This window comes from Cetorhinus maximus, chromosome 23, assembly GCF_964194155.1.
Source record: "Cetorhinus maximus chromosome 23, sCetMax3.hap1.1, whole genome shotgun sequence".
Lineage (NCBI taxonomy): Eukaryota > Metazoa > Chordata > Chondrichthyes > Lamniformes > Cetorhinidae > Cetorhinus > Cetorhinus maximus.
In genome coordinates, this window is record NC_135901.1 from 40,059,524 (window position 1) to 40,076,440 (window position 16,917).

A 16,917-nucleotide genomic window follows, 5' to 3' on the forward strand; every position below is an offset into this window, starting at 1 on the left:
GTCTCTGTTCGGGGTTTGAGGCCTTCACCGGGTGTTTAGAAACCTTCCCCAACCAGCCGCCGGCTCTATTGCTCCCGTCGCATATCCAAATCCTCACCGGCTGCAGATGAGATTGAGGCGCTTCTCGCCCCATCGCCGTCACTGACAATGCGCGCGCTCCAAACACTGTCCGGCACTGAGCCTGCGCACCGCTCGCTTGTGGTGTGGATAGGGGACATTCACCACCGCGGGTTATGCTGGGAAAACGCATCGCCATTGCCTGCCCAATGAGAAATAGTCATTTTATGCAACAATGTGGAGATTGGGTCAGCAAATTAAAATTTTGGGCACTCAGTAAAATTAGCAATCAAATTATACAATAACCTGAATGTATAGACCACCTGTTCACCCAAAAGATTTAAGTGTCATTAATACTGAATGAGGAGGACATTATTCTCTGTGTCTTTAATGAACATTAACATGCAAAGAGGGAAATTAATGACCTTTAAACACCTCGTCCACTTGGCACAGAACTGTCTGAAACTCATATTAGAAGCCACATGAAACAAAATACTGACAAATATTAAACTATTTACAAAATAATTTAAAATATATATGTATTGGGGGAGACGGTGGCATCGATTTCACTAAACCAGTATTCTGGAAGGCCAGCTAAAACTCGAGGGACTTGGGTTCAAGTCCCGCCACTGCAGCTGGTTCAAGTTAAATTCAATTAAAAAATCTGGAATTGAAAGTTCGGCTCAGTAACGGTGACAATGAAACCATGGTCGATTATCATTTTAAAAAACCCATCTGGTTCACTAATGCCTTTTAGGGAATGAAATCTGCCATCCTTACATGGTCTGGCCTACATGTGACTCCAAATCCACCGAAATGTGTTTGACTCTGAATGGCCCTCTGAATGGTGTGCCAAGCCACTTGCTTCAAGGGCAGTTGGGGATGGGCAACAAATGCTGGCCTTGCCCAAATGCCATGAAAGAAAGTTTTTAACACCCCCGCCACTGAATGGCTACAATTTCAGAAGGAAGTGAAGACAGAAGGTCCAGAAAATATGCAAGAGAACGGTTCCCCTTCCAAGGAAAACAAACCCAACTTCACCTAACCTAACTGAAGTTCCTCATCTCTCGTGAATATTTTCTGCACACTCTCTAATGCCTCACATTCTTCCTGTGGTGAGGTGCTCAGAATTGGACACAATACTATACCTGGGGCCAAGCCAGTGTTTTATTCAAGTTTCTTCTAACTTGGTTGTTTTTGTACTTAATTCCTCTATTCATGAAGCCCAGAATTCCACGTGCTTTATTCACTGCTTTCTCAGCCTGCCCTGTTACCATCAATGATTTGTGCACATAAAGCCCCAGGTTGAACTGCTCCTGCACCATTTTACACTTGTATCCTTTATTTTCTATTGTCTCTCCTCGTTCTTCCTCCCAAAATGAATCACGTCACACCTCTCTGAATTAAATTTTATTGGCACCTGTCTGCCTATTCCACCATCTTCTCTATGTCCTCTTGAAGTTTCTCATTATCCTCCCTACTGTAAACACAACTTGAAAATTTGGTTCCGTTTTCAAATTTTGAAATTTTGCCCTGAACACACAAGTCTAGGTCATTAACATATATCAAGAAATCAATGGTCTTAACACTGACTCATTGTGATCCCAGTGTCTATTTTTCCTCAATCTGAAAAAACAATCATTCTCCATGCATGTTGTTTCCTGTCACACAGCCAATGCTGCCTCTGCCCCATGGTCTTTAACTTTATTGACAAGCCTGTTACTTGGTACTGTCTCAAATGCCTTTTAGAAGTTCATGTGCACCTCAATTGTGTTATCCTCAATCACATTCTCTGTTGTCTCATCAATAAAACTCAAGCAATATCGTTCAACACGATTTGTCCTGAACAAATCCGTGCTCACTTTAATTAACCCACAATTGCACAAATGACTTAATTTTGGCCTGAATTGCTGCTTCTAAATGCTTTCCCATGTCGAGGTTAAACTGACTGGTCTGTCGGTGCTGGGGTGATCCTTCCATTTAAGATTAGTATGGATTTAATATTAGTGAGAGGAAGTGTGAGGAAAAAGAGAGAAGTGATGAAATTGTAACTACATTTGAAGACACTGATAAATAGCTCAATAATTAATCAGATTTCAAGACATATAACACTAAAAGTATGAATAAATGAATTTAATTATTAATAAATCTCAGCCAGAGTGCTTGGAATGGAGAAATGAACAATACTGAATGCTTCAAATATGAAATGAAAACAGTTAAAACTGGAAACACTCAGCATGTCTGGAAGAACCTCTGGAGAGAGAAACAGAATTGACGTTTCAGGTCTGTGAGCCAGTGAAAGCGGGGAGGTGGGGAGGACAGAAGGAACGGTCTCTGAAAGGCTGCAGGGCGAGAGAGATTTGGTTTCATGAAGCAAGGTCAAAGGGAGTGGTAATGGGACAAGTGAAAACACAAAAGATGTGTCGATATGAGGCGCGAATTGCACCATCACAACCGTCTGATAGCAAAGTAAAGAAAATAAGAGAAATGAGAAAGGAAAACAAGGACGCAAAGAAACAAAAAACAAAATGGGGGCAGAGAATATGATAGAAAATTGTTGAACACAATTTTGATTCTCCAAGTCTGTAAAGTGTCTCTTTTTGACTTGGTAATGAACTGTTACATTTCTATCCATTTGCAGTTCAGATGAAAGGTCACAGAGTTGTCACGGTAACTCTGTTTCTCTCTCCACAGATGCAAATCTGCTGAGGATTTCCAGCATTCTCAGTTTCATGACGGGATTGTAGACTGTGAGAGTTTGTAAAGGCAGAGATTGTCCCAAATTAATTTGTCACATCGACAACAAATGCCTCTGCCTCATGACACACCAGTCTCACTACTTTACTTTATATTTGGGTCTGTGGGGAGAATGTTCACTCTTTTATATTCAGTCTAGGGGGAGAACGTTCGCTGTTTTATATTTGGGTCCTGTGAGCATCAAAAGAAGAAGCTTGAGGACAGTCACTGCATTTTTGGTCTGACTTTATACAAAATAAACTACCCTGGTGTGAGGGGCAAACATCAGATTAGCTGCAGTCAGCGAAGGCGAGTTTGAAGCTAAATCCTGCAATACTGTAAATTTAAACTAAAAGCAGAAAGCTGCTGATGGTTAAAGGGGCCGGGATGGTGGTGGGGGGAGGTGTCCAGAGGAAGTCTGACACACACTGCACAGGGTGAGCAGGGGAAAGGGGAGGAATTACTTGGTTAAACAGGGCGCCAGGGACAATAGCAAAAGGTGGGAATCACTGGGAATGGAGCAACGGAATAGACACATCAGAGAACCATAGAATGGTTGTAGCTCAAAAGGGGGGTCGCTCAGTTGGTCTGCGTTAGCCCCCTGAAGGAACAATTTACCTAATGCCACGTCCCTGCCTTTGCCCCATAGCCCTGCAATTAAACAAGATTAAACAAGTCTTAAACAAAACTTGTTTGAATCAAAATGTTTTCGCAAAGGGGGAGCAGAAGAAAGAAAAGCAACTTGTTCATATGGTGAATGGGGGTGGTGGGAGGTGCAGGATAATGTATCTGTGCAGGTCAGTGAGGACCCCTAAAGTCCATCAGCCACCTGCATGCAGTGTTTAGAGGGCCCTGGGGGAGAGGAGGAAGAATTCATTTTGGAGAAAGCACAGGGCGGGAGGTCACCCCTCCCCCACTCTCCTGGTGACACAAACGAATCACCTTGGACTGTCCCACACCTGAGCCGGGCGGGGTCAAAGTGCAGGAAGCTGCAAGCTGATAGGTTGTGCTGTGAACTGGGCGGAGTTGGGGGTTTGAGTGACAGGTCTGGGGCTATATCAGAGCAGGCACAGTCACTGCTCCCCCTTTCCTCGTGGATGTTTCACTGGAGTCGTGTTGGTGAGTGTTTCTAAACTCTGTCTCACTATCCCGGGAATGGAGGTGGATTGGAGGTTGTTGTGAGTGTCAGATTATATTGTTTCTCCTCATTCTTCCCGCTTCTCCAACTCCCAGTTCCAGGCTGCAGGTTCCAGTGATTTTGGATGCGGGGAGGTTGTTAGTCTCGGCAACAAAAGCAGAAAATGCTGGAAAAACTCAGCAAATCTAGCAGCATCTGTGGAGAGAAAGGCAGAGTTAACGTTTCGTGTCCGTATGACTCTTCTTCAGAGCTGGGCTTTATTTTGTTAGTTTCGGCATTGTTGTGGGTGCGCAAGTGCAGAAACGCGGCATAATTCTTCTATAATAATGGCGGGTCATCCTACCCTGAATGCACCTCGGGATCGAATACGGTCTATCTCCATCTGCAGGAACCCAACCCTCCTTCATTTCACTATTTTGAATTTAATTTTCCATTTCTTCGTGTAGTCTGCAAGTCCGTTTAAGTATTCCTGTAATTTGCTGCAGTTCTTCACCTCCTTACCTCTCGATGCGCCATTGTTACCACCCGCAGATTGCGTCAACCGACCTTAGATAAGAAAATAAACAACTTTTAGATAGAGCGGTTTCTGGGCCCATAGCATTGTGGGAACCTTGGCCGCCATTACTTATCGGCTGCCGCTGAGCGTTTTCGTGCAGTCTGAAGGCAAGTCAGTGACCTGAGACCCTAACTCTGTTTCTTAATCGGTTTATGCTGCCTGACCAGCTGAATATTTGAAGTCTTTTATATTTTCATTTCAGATCCAACATTGTAGAGTTTTGCTTTTGTTTCATTGTTTTACAGGATTGAGTTTAGAAACACAGGCAGACCAATTCGGATAAAAGCAAAATATTGGGGATGCTGGAAGTCTGAAATCAAAACAGAAAATGCTGGAAAAAAAAACTCACCTGGTCTGACAGCAACTGTGGAGAGAGAAACAACCGAGGTTTTTTGTTAACTCCATTCTTGGTATTTGGGCGTCACTAACAAGACCAGCAGATATTGTCAATCCCCAGTTGTTTGTTGGTCAGGTGTTGGTGGGCCTTCTTCCTGAACCGATGCAGTCACTGTGGTGAAGGTGCTCCCACAATGCTGTTTGGTAAGGAGTTACAGGGTTTCCACTCAGCGATGATATATATCCAAATCATCAAGGACAAGTTGTATTTATGTAGCACCCTGGATAGAATAAAACCTTCCAATGTGTTTCACAGGAATATTATGTTGCAATATTTAACACTAAGTCACATAAGCAGGCATAAGGGCAGATGATCAGAGGCTTGGTCAAAGAAGTAGGTTATAAGGAGTGTCTTAAAGGATGAGAGGGAGGCAGAGAGGTCTAAGGAGAATATTTCAGAGTTTTTGGCCTGGGCAGCTGAAGGCTCGGTCACCAATGGTGGATCAATTGAAATCAGGGATCCTCAGAAGGCCTGAATTAAATGACTCCAGTTTTTTTGGCGGGATGTAGATTGGAGGATATTATAGAGATAGTGAGGGTGAGGCCACGGAAGGATTTTAGAACAAGGATGAGAATTTGAACATTGTGGAGCTGCCTAACGAGAAGCCGATGTAGCTTAGTGAACACAGGGGTGTTGGATGAACGAGTCTTAGTGCGAGTAAGGATAAGGGAAGCGGAGTTTTAAATGACCCCATCTTTATGTGGGTAGCTAGTAATAGTCCAGTTTAGCGGGAACAAGGAAAAGGATGAGTTTTAGCAGCAGATGAGCTGAGGCAGTTGTGAAGTTTGGCAAAGTTACTGAGGTGCAAATAGAGGCTCAGCTTGGGGCGAAATATGACACCAAGATAGTGAATAGTCTGAAACAAAAATAAAAATACCTGGAAAAACTCAGCAGGTCTGGCAGCATCTGCGGAGAGGAACACAGTTAACGTTTTGAGTCTGTATGACTCTTCAAAAGAACTAAGTAAAAATAGAAAAGAGGTGAAATATAAGCTGGTTTAATGGGGCGGAGGGTGGGGGGTGGAGTGGGACAGGTAGAGCTGGATAGAGGGCCAGTGATAGATGAAGATTTCCAAAAGATGTCATAGACAAAAGGACAAAGAGATGTTGAAGGTGGCGATATTATCTAAGGAATGTGCTAATTAACGGTAGAAAACAGGACAAGCAAGGTACAGATATGCCCTCGGGGGGGTGGGGTGGGGTGAAGGGAAGGGATCGAAATAGTCTAAAAGGTAGAGATAAAACAATGGATGGAAATACATTTCAAAATAATGGAAATAGGTGGGAAAGGAAAAATCTATATAAATTATTGGAAAATATAAGAGGGATCGGAAAGGGGGTGGGGATGGAGGAGTGAGTTCACGATCTAAAATTGATTGTTGAATAGTCTGGTTCAGTCTCAAATTTGTCAGAGAGATGGATGGCATTGATGGTTAGTGAGTGGAGATTGTAGCTGGGACTGAAGACAATGGCTTCAGTCTTCCCAATATTTAAATGGAGGAAATTTCTGTTCATCCAGTACTAAATGTCAGTCAAGTCAGGACCGTGTGTGACTTGGAGGTGATTATGTTCACAGACACCTGCTACCCTGGTCCTTCTAGCTGGTAGAGGTTGCGGGTTTGGGAGATTCTGCCAAAGCTCTGGTAGAGTTGCAGATGTGTAACATCCCTCTCCTTCACGCCCTGGCTCTCCCATCTCCCTCTCTTTCCTCCCCTAGATTTTGGAGTTTTGTATAGGCCCTGTCCAGTCGTTGGGTTCCCTTTCCTAATAGGCATTGATGAATCCATTGTGTCTGAAAGCTTTCATTGTCACTTTTTCCTCATGCCAGTCCCAAAAATGACCAGATTCATTCAGCTCAATTTCGTAACCTGCCTTTGTGTTTTTATGGATTCTCTCTCACTCCCTTTGGCCTGTTTTAAACTACTTTCACAGGGCTTGCAGTCCGGAATCTCAAACCTAACATCACATCAGGATCTGATGGTGTCGCCCAATTTATCGTAACCCACATATCATCGAATTTTGAACATGGAAGTTAAAAGCCTTGTTCACAGTGGGGAGAAACCGTATACATGCTCTGTGTGTGGACGAGGCTGCAGCCGAACAAATGACCTGTCGAACCACAGCCACAGTCACACTGGAGAGAATCCATGGAAATGTGGGAACTGTGCGAAGGGATTCAGTTACCCATCCCAGCTGGAAATTCATTGAAGCACTCACATTGGAGAGAGGCTGTTCACCTGCTCTGAGTGTGGGAAGGGATTCACTCAGTCATCCCATCTGCAGACACACCAGTGAGTTCACACTGGGGAGAGGCCGTTTACCAGCACTGTGTGTAAAAAGGGGTTTGCTGATTCATCCAACCTACTGAAACACCAGTGAGTTCAAAGTCAGGGGTGGCCGTTCACCTGTTTTGAGTATGGGAAGGGATTCATTCGGTCATCCCACCTGCTGAGACACCAGCGAGTTCACAAGTAACTGCTTGGGTTGGATTTAGTTCCTAATGATATTGTTGTCTGAAGCATATTCATTGGAGTGTGTTTCTGCTGATGTTAATAAACTCCAGCCCAGTTACAGATTCTGGATAAAATTCAAATAAATCAGCTTTGCGTTAAACACAGTGTGTTGAGTCTTTTTAATATCTTTAACACAAGTTTGTTCCTTTTGAAGGGCTCTCCCTCTCGCTTGTCTCCTCCATCCTCACCTCCAGCAACAATGTGAGGATCTCATGGAGCTTCTTTGTTTCTAAGATTGAGACAATCCGATCAGCTGCCTCTGCTGCTTCCCTCCCTTCCACTGGCCCAACGGGACAAACTGTGTCTGAAGATCCCACTTGCCCAAGCCCTGAACACACATTTTTCACGGGTTTCTCTCCTGTCTCCCCTTATGCCCTCTCAGTGCTCTCTCTGTGCACAACCTGCTCCATCGACCCTATTCCCACTAAACTATTGACCAAACAACCTCCCCATGCCTACTGACATTCACAACAGTTCTCTCTTTTCAAGTACTGTCCCGCTCTCCTTTAAATCTTCCATCATTACCACTGTCGTTAAAATAACAAACTCTTCACTTCTGCATCTTTGCATGCTGCCGCCTCATTCCCTGCCTCAATTTCCTTTGAAAAATACTTAAACATTTTGTAATCTCCCAAATCCATGTCCATCTTTCTCTGAACTCCAGGTTTGAATCTCTCCAATCAAGTTTCTGCCCCGCCACAATTCCAGAACAGTTATTTTGAAAGCTATATGACTGTGACAAAGGTAAACTTTCCATTCTGGTCTTTCTCGACCTGTCTGCGGTGGGCCCCTCTCTCACAGGCCTTGATTTCCGTCTATTGTTCTGAATGATTAACAGCATTAACCTTCTCCCTAAACTGTCCAAACCATTTATTGAAACTAGGGAACCTTCTTGTTCTAATGGTGTCATTCCATGTCTGCATTCATGCCCTGAAGTCAGCCCTTGAATTGTGTGTGTATTGTTTCATCATGTCCGCTCATTTCAGTAACAAATGTTGAAATGTCTACTCCACATCCACAGGGTTTCATCTGTTTAAAGTCACAAAAAGAAAGGTCCAGCTTTCTTCTGGAGTTTGAGAGAAATTAGCTTTCAGAATGATGCAGATTTTCAGCCAATGAGGGAGAGCCGGGCTCAGCACCGCCCCTCATTCACTCCGATTGGTTGGAGGACCAGCCTCTCCTACTCGACTATCCTGCCCCAACCCCTCTTCCTATTGGCCCGCAGCTGCCATCAATCAGCCGGGCATTGGGAGCTGTCAGGTGAGAGGTCAGTGTCGGGGGGCGGGGTTTACAAATCCCGAGGGCGGCCCCAGAGCCGAATCTGAACCAATGAACATTCTCCACTTTCTTCCGGCTTCTCTCCGGCACCAACCTCAAGCAGAGAGCGGGAGACTCCGAGCATGCGCCGTTCACCCGGACAACCCGCACCAGATAGAGCGGTTTCTGAGGCGCACCGGATTGTGGGTAATTTCGGCCGCCATTAGAAACAGTGTCTCAGTTAATCTTTGTCTGAACCCGGGGAATTGAGGGTAGGGTTTCTGTTAGTATAGGGGCTGAAGAATAATAAATACCATGTTCGAGCTCCAAAGCTTCAGACCAGGGTTGATATGGGGCAAAAAGGGAATTTACACAAGGGGGCAGACATATAGCTGAGGTATTAAATGAATACTTTGCACCTGTCTTTAGCAAGGAAGAAGATGCTACCCAGACCATGGTAAAAATGTGAAGTAATTCGGACACTAGATGGGTTTAAAAGCGGGAAAGAGGAAGTATTGAATATCCTATCTGTACTTAAAGTTGTTAAGTCGCCAGGACCAGATGTGATGCATCCATGGATACTGCAAGATGTGAGTTGAAATTGCGGAGGAACTGGACATAATTTTTCAGTCTTCTGTAGACTCAAGGGTAGACCCCAAGGACTAAAGATTGCAAACTTTACACTCTTGATCAAAAAAGGGCGTAAAGATATGCCCAGCGACTACAGACCAATTAGGTTAACTCCTAGAAACAATAATTCTGGACAAAGTTAATCATCACATTGACAAATGCAGGTTGCTTATGGAAAGCCAGCATGGATTTCTTAAAGGAAAATCATGTTTAACTAATTTGATGGAGTTTCTTGAAGAGGTAACAGAGAAGGTTCATGAGGGCAATGCTGTCACTATGGTGTACATGGACTTCCAAAAGGCGTTTGTTTAAGTACTGCACAAAAGATTTGTGAGAAAAGTTAAAGCTCAGGTTACAAAAGGGACAGTAGAAACATGGATACGGAATTGGCTGCATAACAGGAAACAGAGAGTAGCAGTTAGTGGATATTTTTTGCACTGGAGGAAGGTTTGTAATGGAGTTCCACAGCGGTATGGTTATGGGACCATTGCTTTTCCTGCCATACATTAATGACCTAGATCTTGGGGCAAAGGCAACATTTCAAAATCTGTGGATAATACAAAACTCAGAAAAATCACAAACTGTGAGGAGGATATTGTAGAACTTCAAAAGTTCATAGACAAGCTGGTGGAATGGGCGGAGAGGTGGCAGCTGAAGTTCAATCCAGAGAAATGTGAGACGATAAATTTTGGCAGGAAGACAGTATAAATTAGGGGGTACAACTCTAAAGGGGGGTGTAGGAGCTGAGGGACCTGTGTGTATATGTGCCTAAGTCATTGTGGCAGGGCAGGTTGAGAGAATGGTTAATAAGTGATTCAGTTTCCTGGATTTTTTGAATAGGGGCACAGAGTACAAGAGCAAGGAGGTTATGCTGAGCTTGTATCAGACACTAGTTAGACCTCAGCTGGATTATTGCTTACAGTTCTCGACACTGAATTTTAGGAAGGATGTGAAGGCATTGGAGAGAGTATAGAAGAGATTTACGTGAATGGCTCCAGAGTTGAGAAACTTGAGTTATGAAGATAGATTGGAAAGGTTAGCATTGGTGGCATGAGAGAAAAGATGCTCAGAGGAGATTTGATGGAGGCATTCAGAATCATGAGGCGTCTGGACAGAGTCTATAGGAAGAAACTGTTCTGACTCGTGAAAGAATCAAGAACGAGAGGGCACAGATTTAAAGAAGTTATTCAAAGAAGCAAAAGCGATATGTGGAGAAACTTCTTATGCAGCATTGCAATTAAATTTTGGAATGCACAGGTTGAGAGTGTGGCGGAGGCAGGTTCAACTGAAGCTTTCAGGAAGGAATTAGACTGTTATCAGAAACGGGAGGACGTAAAGGGTAAGGTGGGAGAATGGGACTAGGTGAGTTGCTCTTTGGGAGAGCCAGTGCAAACACGATGGACCAAATGGCCTCCTTCTGCGTCATACCAATTGTGTGATGTGGTAAAAATTGTTGGTTAATCCTGACTGTCAATCTCTATCTCTATGTCTGTAAGAGACCAATAGACCATTGTTCTCCCAGTTTACATTCTAACAAGAAGTTCCAAATGTTTGTAGCACTGTGATCTTGTTGTGTGTCAATCTTGTGCAGAAGGGCTGATGAGGGTAGAATAACTTGGCCTGCAAGATACAGTCTGTGTGAGAGTGATTAGAATATGATTGTGTCATAGTTCAGTGAGACCTGATCGCTTACTGAGTGAGTGAGCCTGTATAAATATAACTCAGGTAAACACAGCTTGTCACAGTCCAGTGAGTTCTGATCACTGACTGTGTGAGCGAGTCTGTATAAATTAGTGATTTTCTGCTAACATAGGGATTGCAAAATAAGAATGATTAATATCCAACTCCTACCATCTCCATCCTGCAAGAATGGAGCTGTTGGCCAATGTTCAGTAATTAATCTTTTTCAGTAAAGTCTGTCATACATTAACACAAAATTGTTCTGCTATGCTCTATTTTTTAACATGAATTAGCAAACATTTTTTACCTCTATGAGTTTGGGTTGTGAACTGGAACGTCTGCACGCTTCTCTGTTGATCTTATCCAGAAGGGCTAATCTGGAAAGAAGGGCTTGGTCTGTAAGATACGGTCACTCTGAGAGTGAAAATGGAACATTTTTATATCAAAGTTCAGTGACATCTGATCACTTACCGGGTGAGTCAGTCTGTGAAAATGTAACTCAGGTAATCACAGCTCCTGTAGGTGATTCTCTGGTTACAATGAGATCGATAAGAAAGGAATCAGGAGCTTGCAGTCCCACCCAGCAGGGCACCAGTGGAGAGGCATTGGAGGAGGATGGTTTGGTCAATGGTGTCAAAGACTGCGGACAGGCCGAGAAGGACTGTGAGGGAGAGTTTACCTTTGTCACATTCACATCAGATGTAATATGTGACTTTGAGAAGAGCTGTTTCGATACTGTGACAGGGGCAGGAATCTTATTGCACGGATTGAAACATAGAGTTCCAAGTCTGATTGGCATGGATTTGGATGGTGACAAGGGTTTGGTAGAGGGAAGGGTGGAAAGAAATGGAGAGGTAGTTTACAAGGACATTGGGGTCAAGGGTTGGTTTTATTGAGGAGAGAGCGATGATGGCAGATTTGAAGGAGAGGGAGAGCCCTTCAAAGGAATTAACGTGTGTTTGAGATATTAAAGAGACTCAAAACAGTGTGTTTAACACAAAACTGATTAATTTAATTTTTATTCAGAGTGAGAACCACGATGACAGGGCTGGTGTTTATTAACATCAGCAGAAACAGGCCCGAATGAACATGGCTCAGTCTGGTTGTGATTAACAGCAAAATCCAATCACTGCAGTTATTTGTGAACTCGCTGGTGTTTCAGCAGGTTAGCAGACTGAGTGAATCCCTTCCCACACTTGCAGCAGGTGAATGGCCTCTCCCCAGTGTGAACTCGCTGGTGTGTCAGCAGGTGGGATGACTGAGTGAATCCCTTCCCACACGTGGTGCAGGTGAAGTGCCTCTCCCCTGTGTGAGTGCGCTTGTGTGTCTGCAGGTGGGATGACTGAGTGAATCCCTTCCCACACTCGGAGCAGGTGAACGGCCTCTCCCCAGTGTGAGTTCGCTGATGTAAAATGAGTTGAGATGATCGCCTGAACCCAGTCCCGCAGTGAGAGCACCTGAACGGTCTCTCATCAGTATGAACAAGTTGATGGGACATCAGTTCCCCGGAACTTTTAAAGCACTTCCCACAGTCTGGGCATTTAAACGGTCTCTCATCAGTGTGAATTCGTTGATGTGTCTGTAGGTGGGATGACTGAGCAAATCTCTTCCCACACTCAGAGCAGGTGAACAACTTCTCCCCAGTGTGAACCTGCTGGTGTCTCACCAGGTTGTTTGAATGGGCGAATCCTTTCCCACACTCGGAGCAGCTGAATGGCCTCCCCTCAGTGTGAGTTTGTTCATGTCTCAGCAGGCTGGATAACTGAGTGAATCCCTTCCCACACTCTGTACAGGTGAACGGTCTCTCCCCAGTGTGAATTCGCTGGTGCCTCAGCAGGGTGGATGAATCAGTGAATCCCTTCCCACACTCCGTACAGGTGAATGGCCTCTCCCCAGTGTGAGTGTGCTGGTGTATGGTGAGTTCAGATGCTCGCCTGAACCCAGTCCCACAGTGAGAGCACCTGAACGGTCTCTCGTCAGTGTGAACACGCTGGTGTGCCAGCAGGTTGGATGAGTCAGTGAATCCCCTCCCACACTCGGAGCATGTGAACGGCTTTTCCCCAGTGTGAACCCGTTGGTGCATCACCAAGCTGGATGACTGAGTGAATCCTTTCCCACACTTGGAGCAAGTGAACGGTCTCTCACTCGTGTGAACTCTCTGGTGCCTCAGCAGATTGGATGAATTAATGAATCCCTTCCCACACTCAGGGCAGGTGAACGGTCTCTCCCCAGTGTGAACTCGTTGGTGTGTAAGCAGGTTGGATGAATTAACAAATTTCTTCCCACAATCTGAGCAGGTGAACAGCCTCTTCCTGGTGTGACTGTCCCGCTGAGTTTCCAGCTGAACTGTATCAGTGAATCCCTTCCTACAATCTGCACATTTCCATGGCTTCTCCCCATTTTGACTGCATTTATGTTTTGATGGGTCTGATGATCGGCTGAAGCCTCGTCCACACACAGAACATGTGTACGGTTTCTCCCCACTGTGAACGGTGCTTTTTCCTTCCATGTCCATAAACCGATGATATTCAGATCTCGATAAATTGGGCGATTCTATCAGATCCTGTTGTGATGTTTGGTTTGAGTTTTCCGACTGCAAATCTTCCCCTTCTAATCCCCTGTGAAATTGATTTAAAACAAGAAAAAGGGAGTGAGAGAGAGCCCACAGAAACACAAAGGCAGGATGGCGTCTCCTCAGGGGCGCAGGTTTCTGCCCTGGGTCTTCATAGGACTGAAAAGACCCACAGATCTTTGGACATAGGGGGCAGGACGTGGCACGAGGTAGCAGAATTCGGGAAGCAGAATTTGCTTCCTTTTCCTTCTTTCCCTGTCGCCGCTCTGCCTCAGCAATAAGACATTGGGACTCAAAGGGTATTGCAACTTGATGGACAAATTGTCTCCATTCTGAACAATGGGAAACAAGCTCCTCCCAGTCATTCAAAACCTTGCCCCCTACAAAGATGGCGGCCCCGCATGCGCCCTGCTGCATATTGACCCCAATAAAGATGGCGGCCGATAACTGGGCCCGATTTATGGGGGTTGCGTCCCCATGAACGGCCTCTCCCCAGTGTGAGTTCGCTGATGTAAAATGAGTTGAGATGATCGCCTGAACCCAGTCCCGCAGTGAGAGCACCTGAACGGTCTCTCATCAGTATGAACAAGTTGATGGGACATCAGTTCCCCGGAACTTTTAAAGGGGACAGTTATTGTCTCATTATTTAAAAGCTCCTTCTTCACCTTTGAACAGGGAACGATAAGTCAGAGAAAACTGATCCACCGTGACCCTGAAACAAGATACTGCAGATGCTGGAAATCCGACCTCAAAACAGAAAATGTTGGAAACTCTCAGCAGGTCAAACAGCTTCTGTGGAGAGGGAAACGGAGTAAATGTTTCAGGTCTGTGACCTTTTATCCAAACTGGAAGGACTTAAAGATAGGGGACACCGTGTCGGGAGACGGGGGCCGCGTGTCGGGAGACGGGGAATGTATACTGTACACGTTGTTCACCTTCGTAATTCACAACAATATTCCTGATGTTCATGAGTTGCCTCACTTTCTTTCCCATTAATTCCATTTGCTGACTTATCAGTCTTGCTGCCATCTCGAACAAAACTGTTTTCACCACTAAGGCTCCGCTGGTATTTAATAGTCTTCATGACATCATTGCACTGGGACTGGATGACATCATCGCACTGGGACTAGATGACATCATAAGAGTCCATTGTTTCTTAATGACCCACATCAATAACAAGAAATGGCTGCAATTTCAGAAGGAATTGAAGTCAGAGGGCCCAGGAAAGATGCAAGAGAACGGTTCCCCTTCCAAGGAAAACAAACCCAACTTCACCTAACTGAAGTTCATCATCTCTCGTGAATCTTTTTTGCACACTCTCGAATGCCTCACATGCATCCTGAAGTGAGGGGCTCAGAATTGGACACAATACTGCAGTTGGGGCTAAGCCAGTGTTTTATTCAGGTTTATTCTAACTTGTTGATTTTCTACTTTATTCCCGATTCCACATGCTTTATTCACTGCTTTCTTAGTCTGCCCTGCCATCTTCAATGATTTGTGTACATATAGCCCCAGATTACGCTGCTCTAGCACCCTTTTACAATTGTACCCTTTATTTTATTTTGTCTCTCCTCGTCCTCCCTACCAAAATAAATCACTTCACACCTCTCTGAATTATATTCTACCTGTTTACATGTCTACCCATTCCTTCATCCTGTCTATGTCTTCTTGAGGTTTATCACTATGCTCCTCACTGTAAACGCAACTTGAAAATTTGGCTTCGTTTGCAAATTTTGCCCTGCACACACAAGTCTAGGTCTTTAATATATATCAAGAAAACAGTGGTCTTAACACCGACTCCTTGTGATCCCACTCTATATTTTTCTTCAATCTGAAAAAACAACCGTTTACCATGCGTGCTGTTTCCTGTCACGCATCCAATGCTGCCTCTGGCCCCATGGGCTTTAACTTTGCTGACAAGCCTGTTACTTGGCGCTGTATCAAATGCTGTTTAGCAATTCATGTTCACATCAACCGTTTTAATCTCATCAACATTCTCTGTTGCCTTAACAAATAACTCAAGAAATTTAGTTCAACACGATTTGGCCTGAATAGGCTTTAATGAAACCACAATTGTACAAATGACTTTATTTTGACCTAGATTCCAGCTTCTAAATGCTTTCCCACACAGAGGTTAAACTAATCAGGTAGAGTGCTTGGAATGGAAAAACGAACAATACTGCGATGCTTCAAATATGAACTAAGCAGTAAAAACTGGAAACACTCCAGCAGGTCTGGAAGAACCTATGGAGAGAGAAACAGAATTGACATTTCAGGTCCGTGAGCCAGTGAAATGGGGGAGGTGGGAAGAGGAACAGAAGGAAAGGTCTCTGAAAGGCTGCAGGGTGGGACAGATTAACTGACAAAAGGTTTCATGATGTAAGGTCAAAAGAAGTGGTAATGGCCCCATTAAAAAAACAAAAGACGTGTCTAGATGAGATGCGAATGACACGATAACAGCAGTCTGAAACAATGTGGAGAAAATGATAGAGAAATGAGAAAGGAAAACAAATACTTAAAGAAACAAGAAACAAATGGAGGCAGAGATTATGATAGAAAATTGTTGAAGTCAATTTGATTCCAGAAGTCTGTGAAGTGTCTTCTTTTGACCTGGTAATGAACTGTTACATTTCTATATATTCTCAGGTCAGATAAAAGGTCACAAAGCTGTCATGTTAACTCTGTTTCTCTCTCCACAGATGAAGGCCTGACCTGCTGAGGAATTCCAGCACTTTCAGATTCATGTCAGGATTGTAGACTCAGAATTTTTAAAGGTATTGTCCCAAATTAATTTACCACATCGACAACAAAAGTCTCGGCCTCATGAAACTCCAGTCTCATTGTTTTATATTCGGGTCTAGGGATAACGTTCATTGTTTTATATTCGGGTCTGGGGGATAATGTTCACTGTTTTATATTCGGGGCTGGGGATAATGTTCACTGTTTTATATTCGGGTCTGGGGGATAATGTTCACTGTTTTATATTCGGGTCTGGGGGGATAATGTTCACTGTTTTATATTCGGGTCTGGGGGATAATGTTCACTGTTTTATATTCGGGTCTGGGGGATAATGTTCACTGTTTTATATTCGGGTCTGTGGGATAATGTTCACTGTTTTATATTCGGGTCTGGGGGATAATGTTCACTGTTTTATATTCGGGTCTGGGCGATAATGTTCACTGTTTTATATTCGAGTCTGGGGATAATGTTCACTGTTTTATATTCGGGTCTGGGGGATAATGTTCACTGTTTTATATTCGGGTCTGGGGGATATTGTTCACTGTTTTATATTCGGGTCTGGGGAATAATGTTCACTATTTTATATTCGGGTCTGGGGATAATGTTCACTGTTTTATATTTGGGTCTGGGGGATAATATTCAC

General features: G+C 44.2%; 2 protein-coding genes across 2 annotated transcripts in view; one reads left to right on the forward strand and one right to left on the reverse strand.

Annotated features, from left to right (window-relative positions):
* The window catches only part of LOC144697993 (uncharacterized), a 90,014-nt gene extending 75,450 nt beyond the window's left edge, over positions 1–14,564 (reverse strand). The window contains 2 exon segments of the mRNA XM_078569943.1: positions 12,103–13,581; positions 14,455–14,564. Of these exon segments, the coding sequence (XP_078426069.1) occupies positions 12,103–13,581; positions 14,455–14,564 (1,589 nt within the window).
* LOC144698497 (uncharacterized) overlaps positions 1–16,917 on the forward strand; it is a 757,701-nt gene that overhangs the window by 415,106 nt on the left and 325,678 nt on the right. The window lies entirely within an intron of this gene.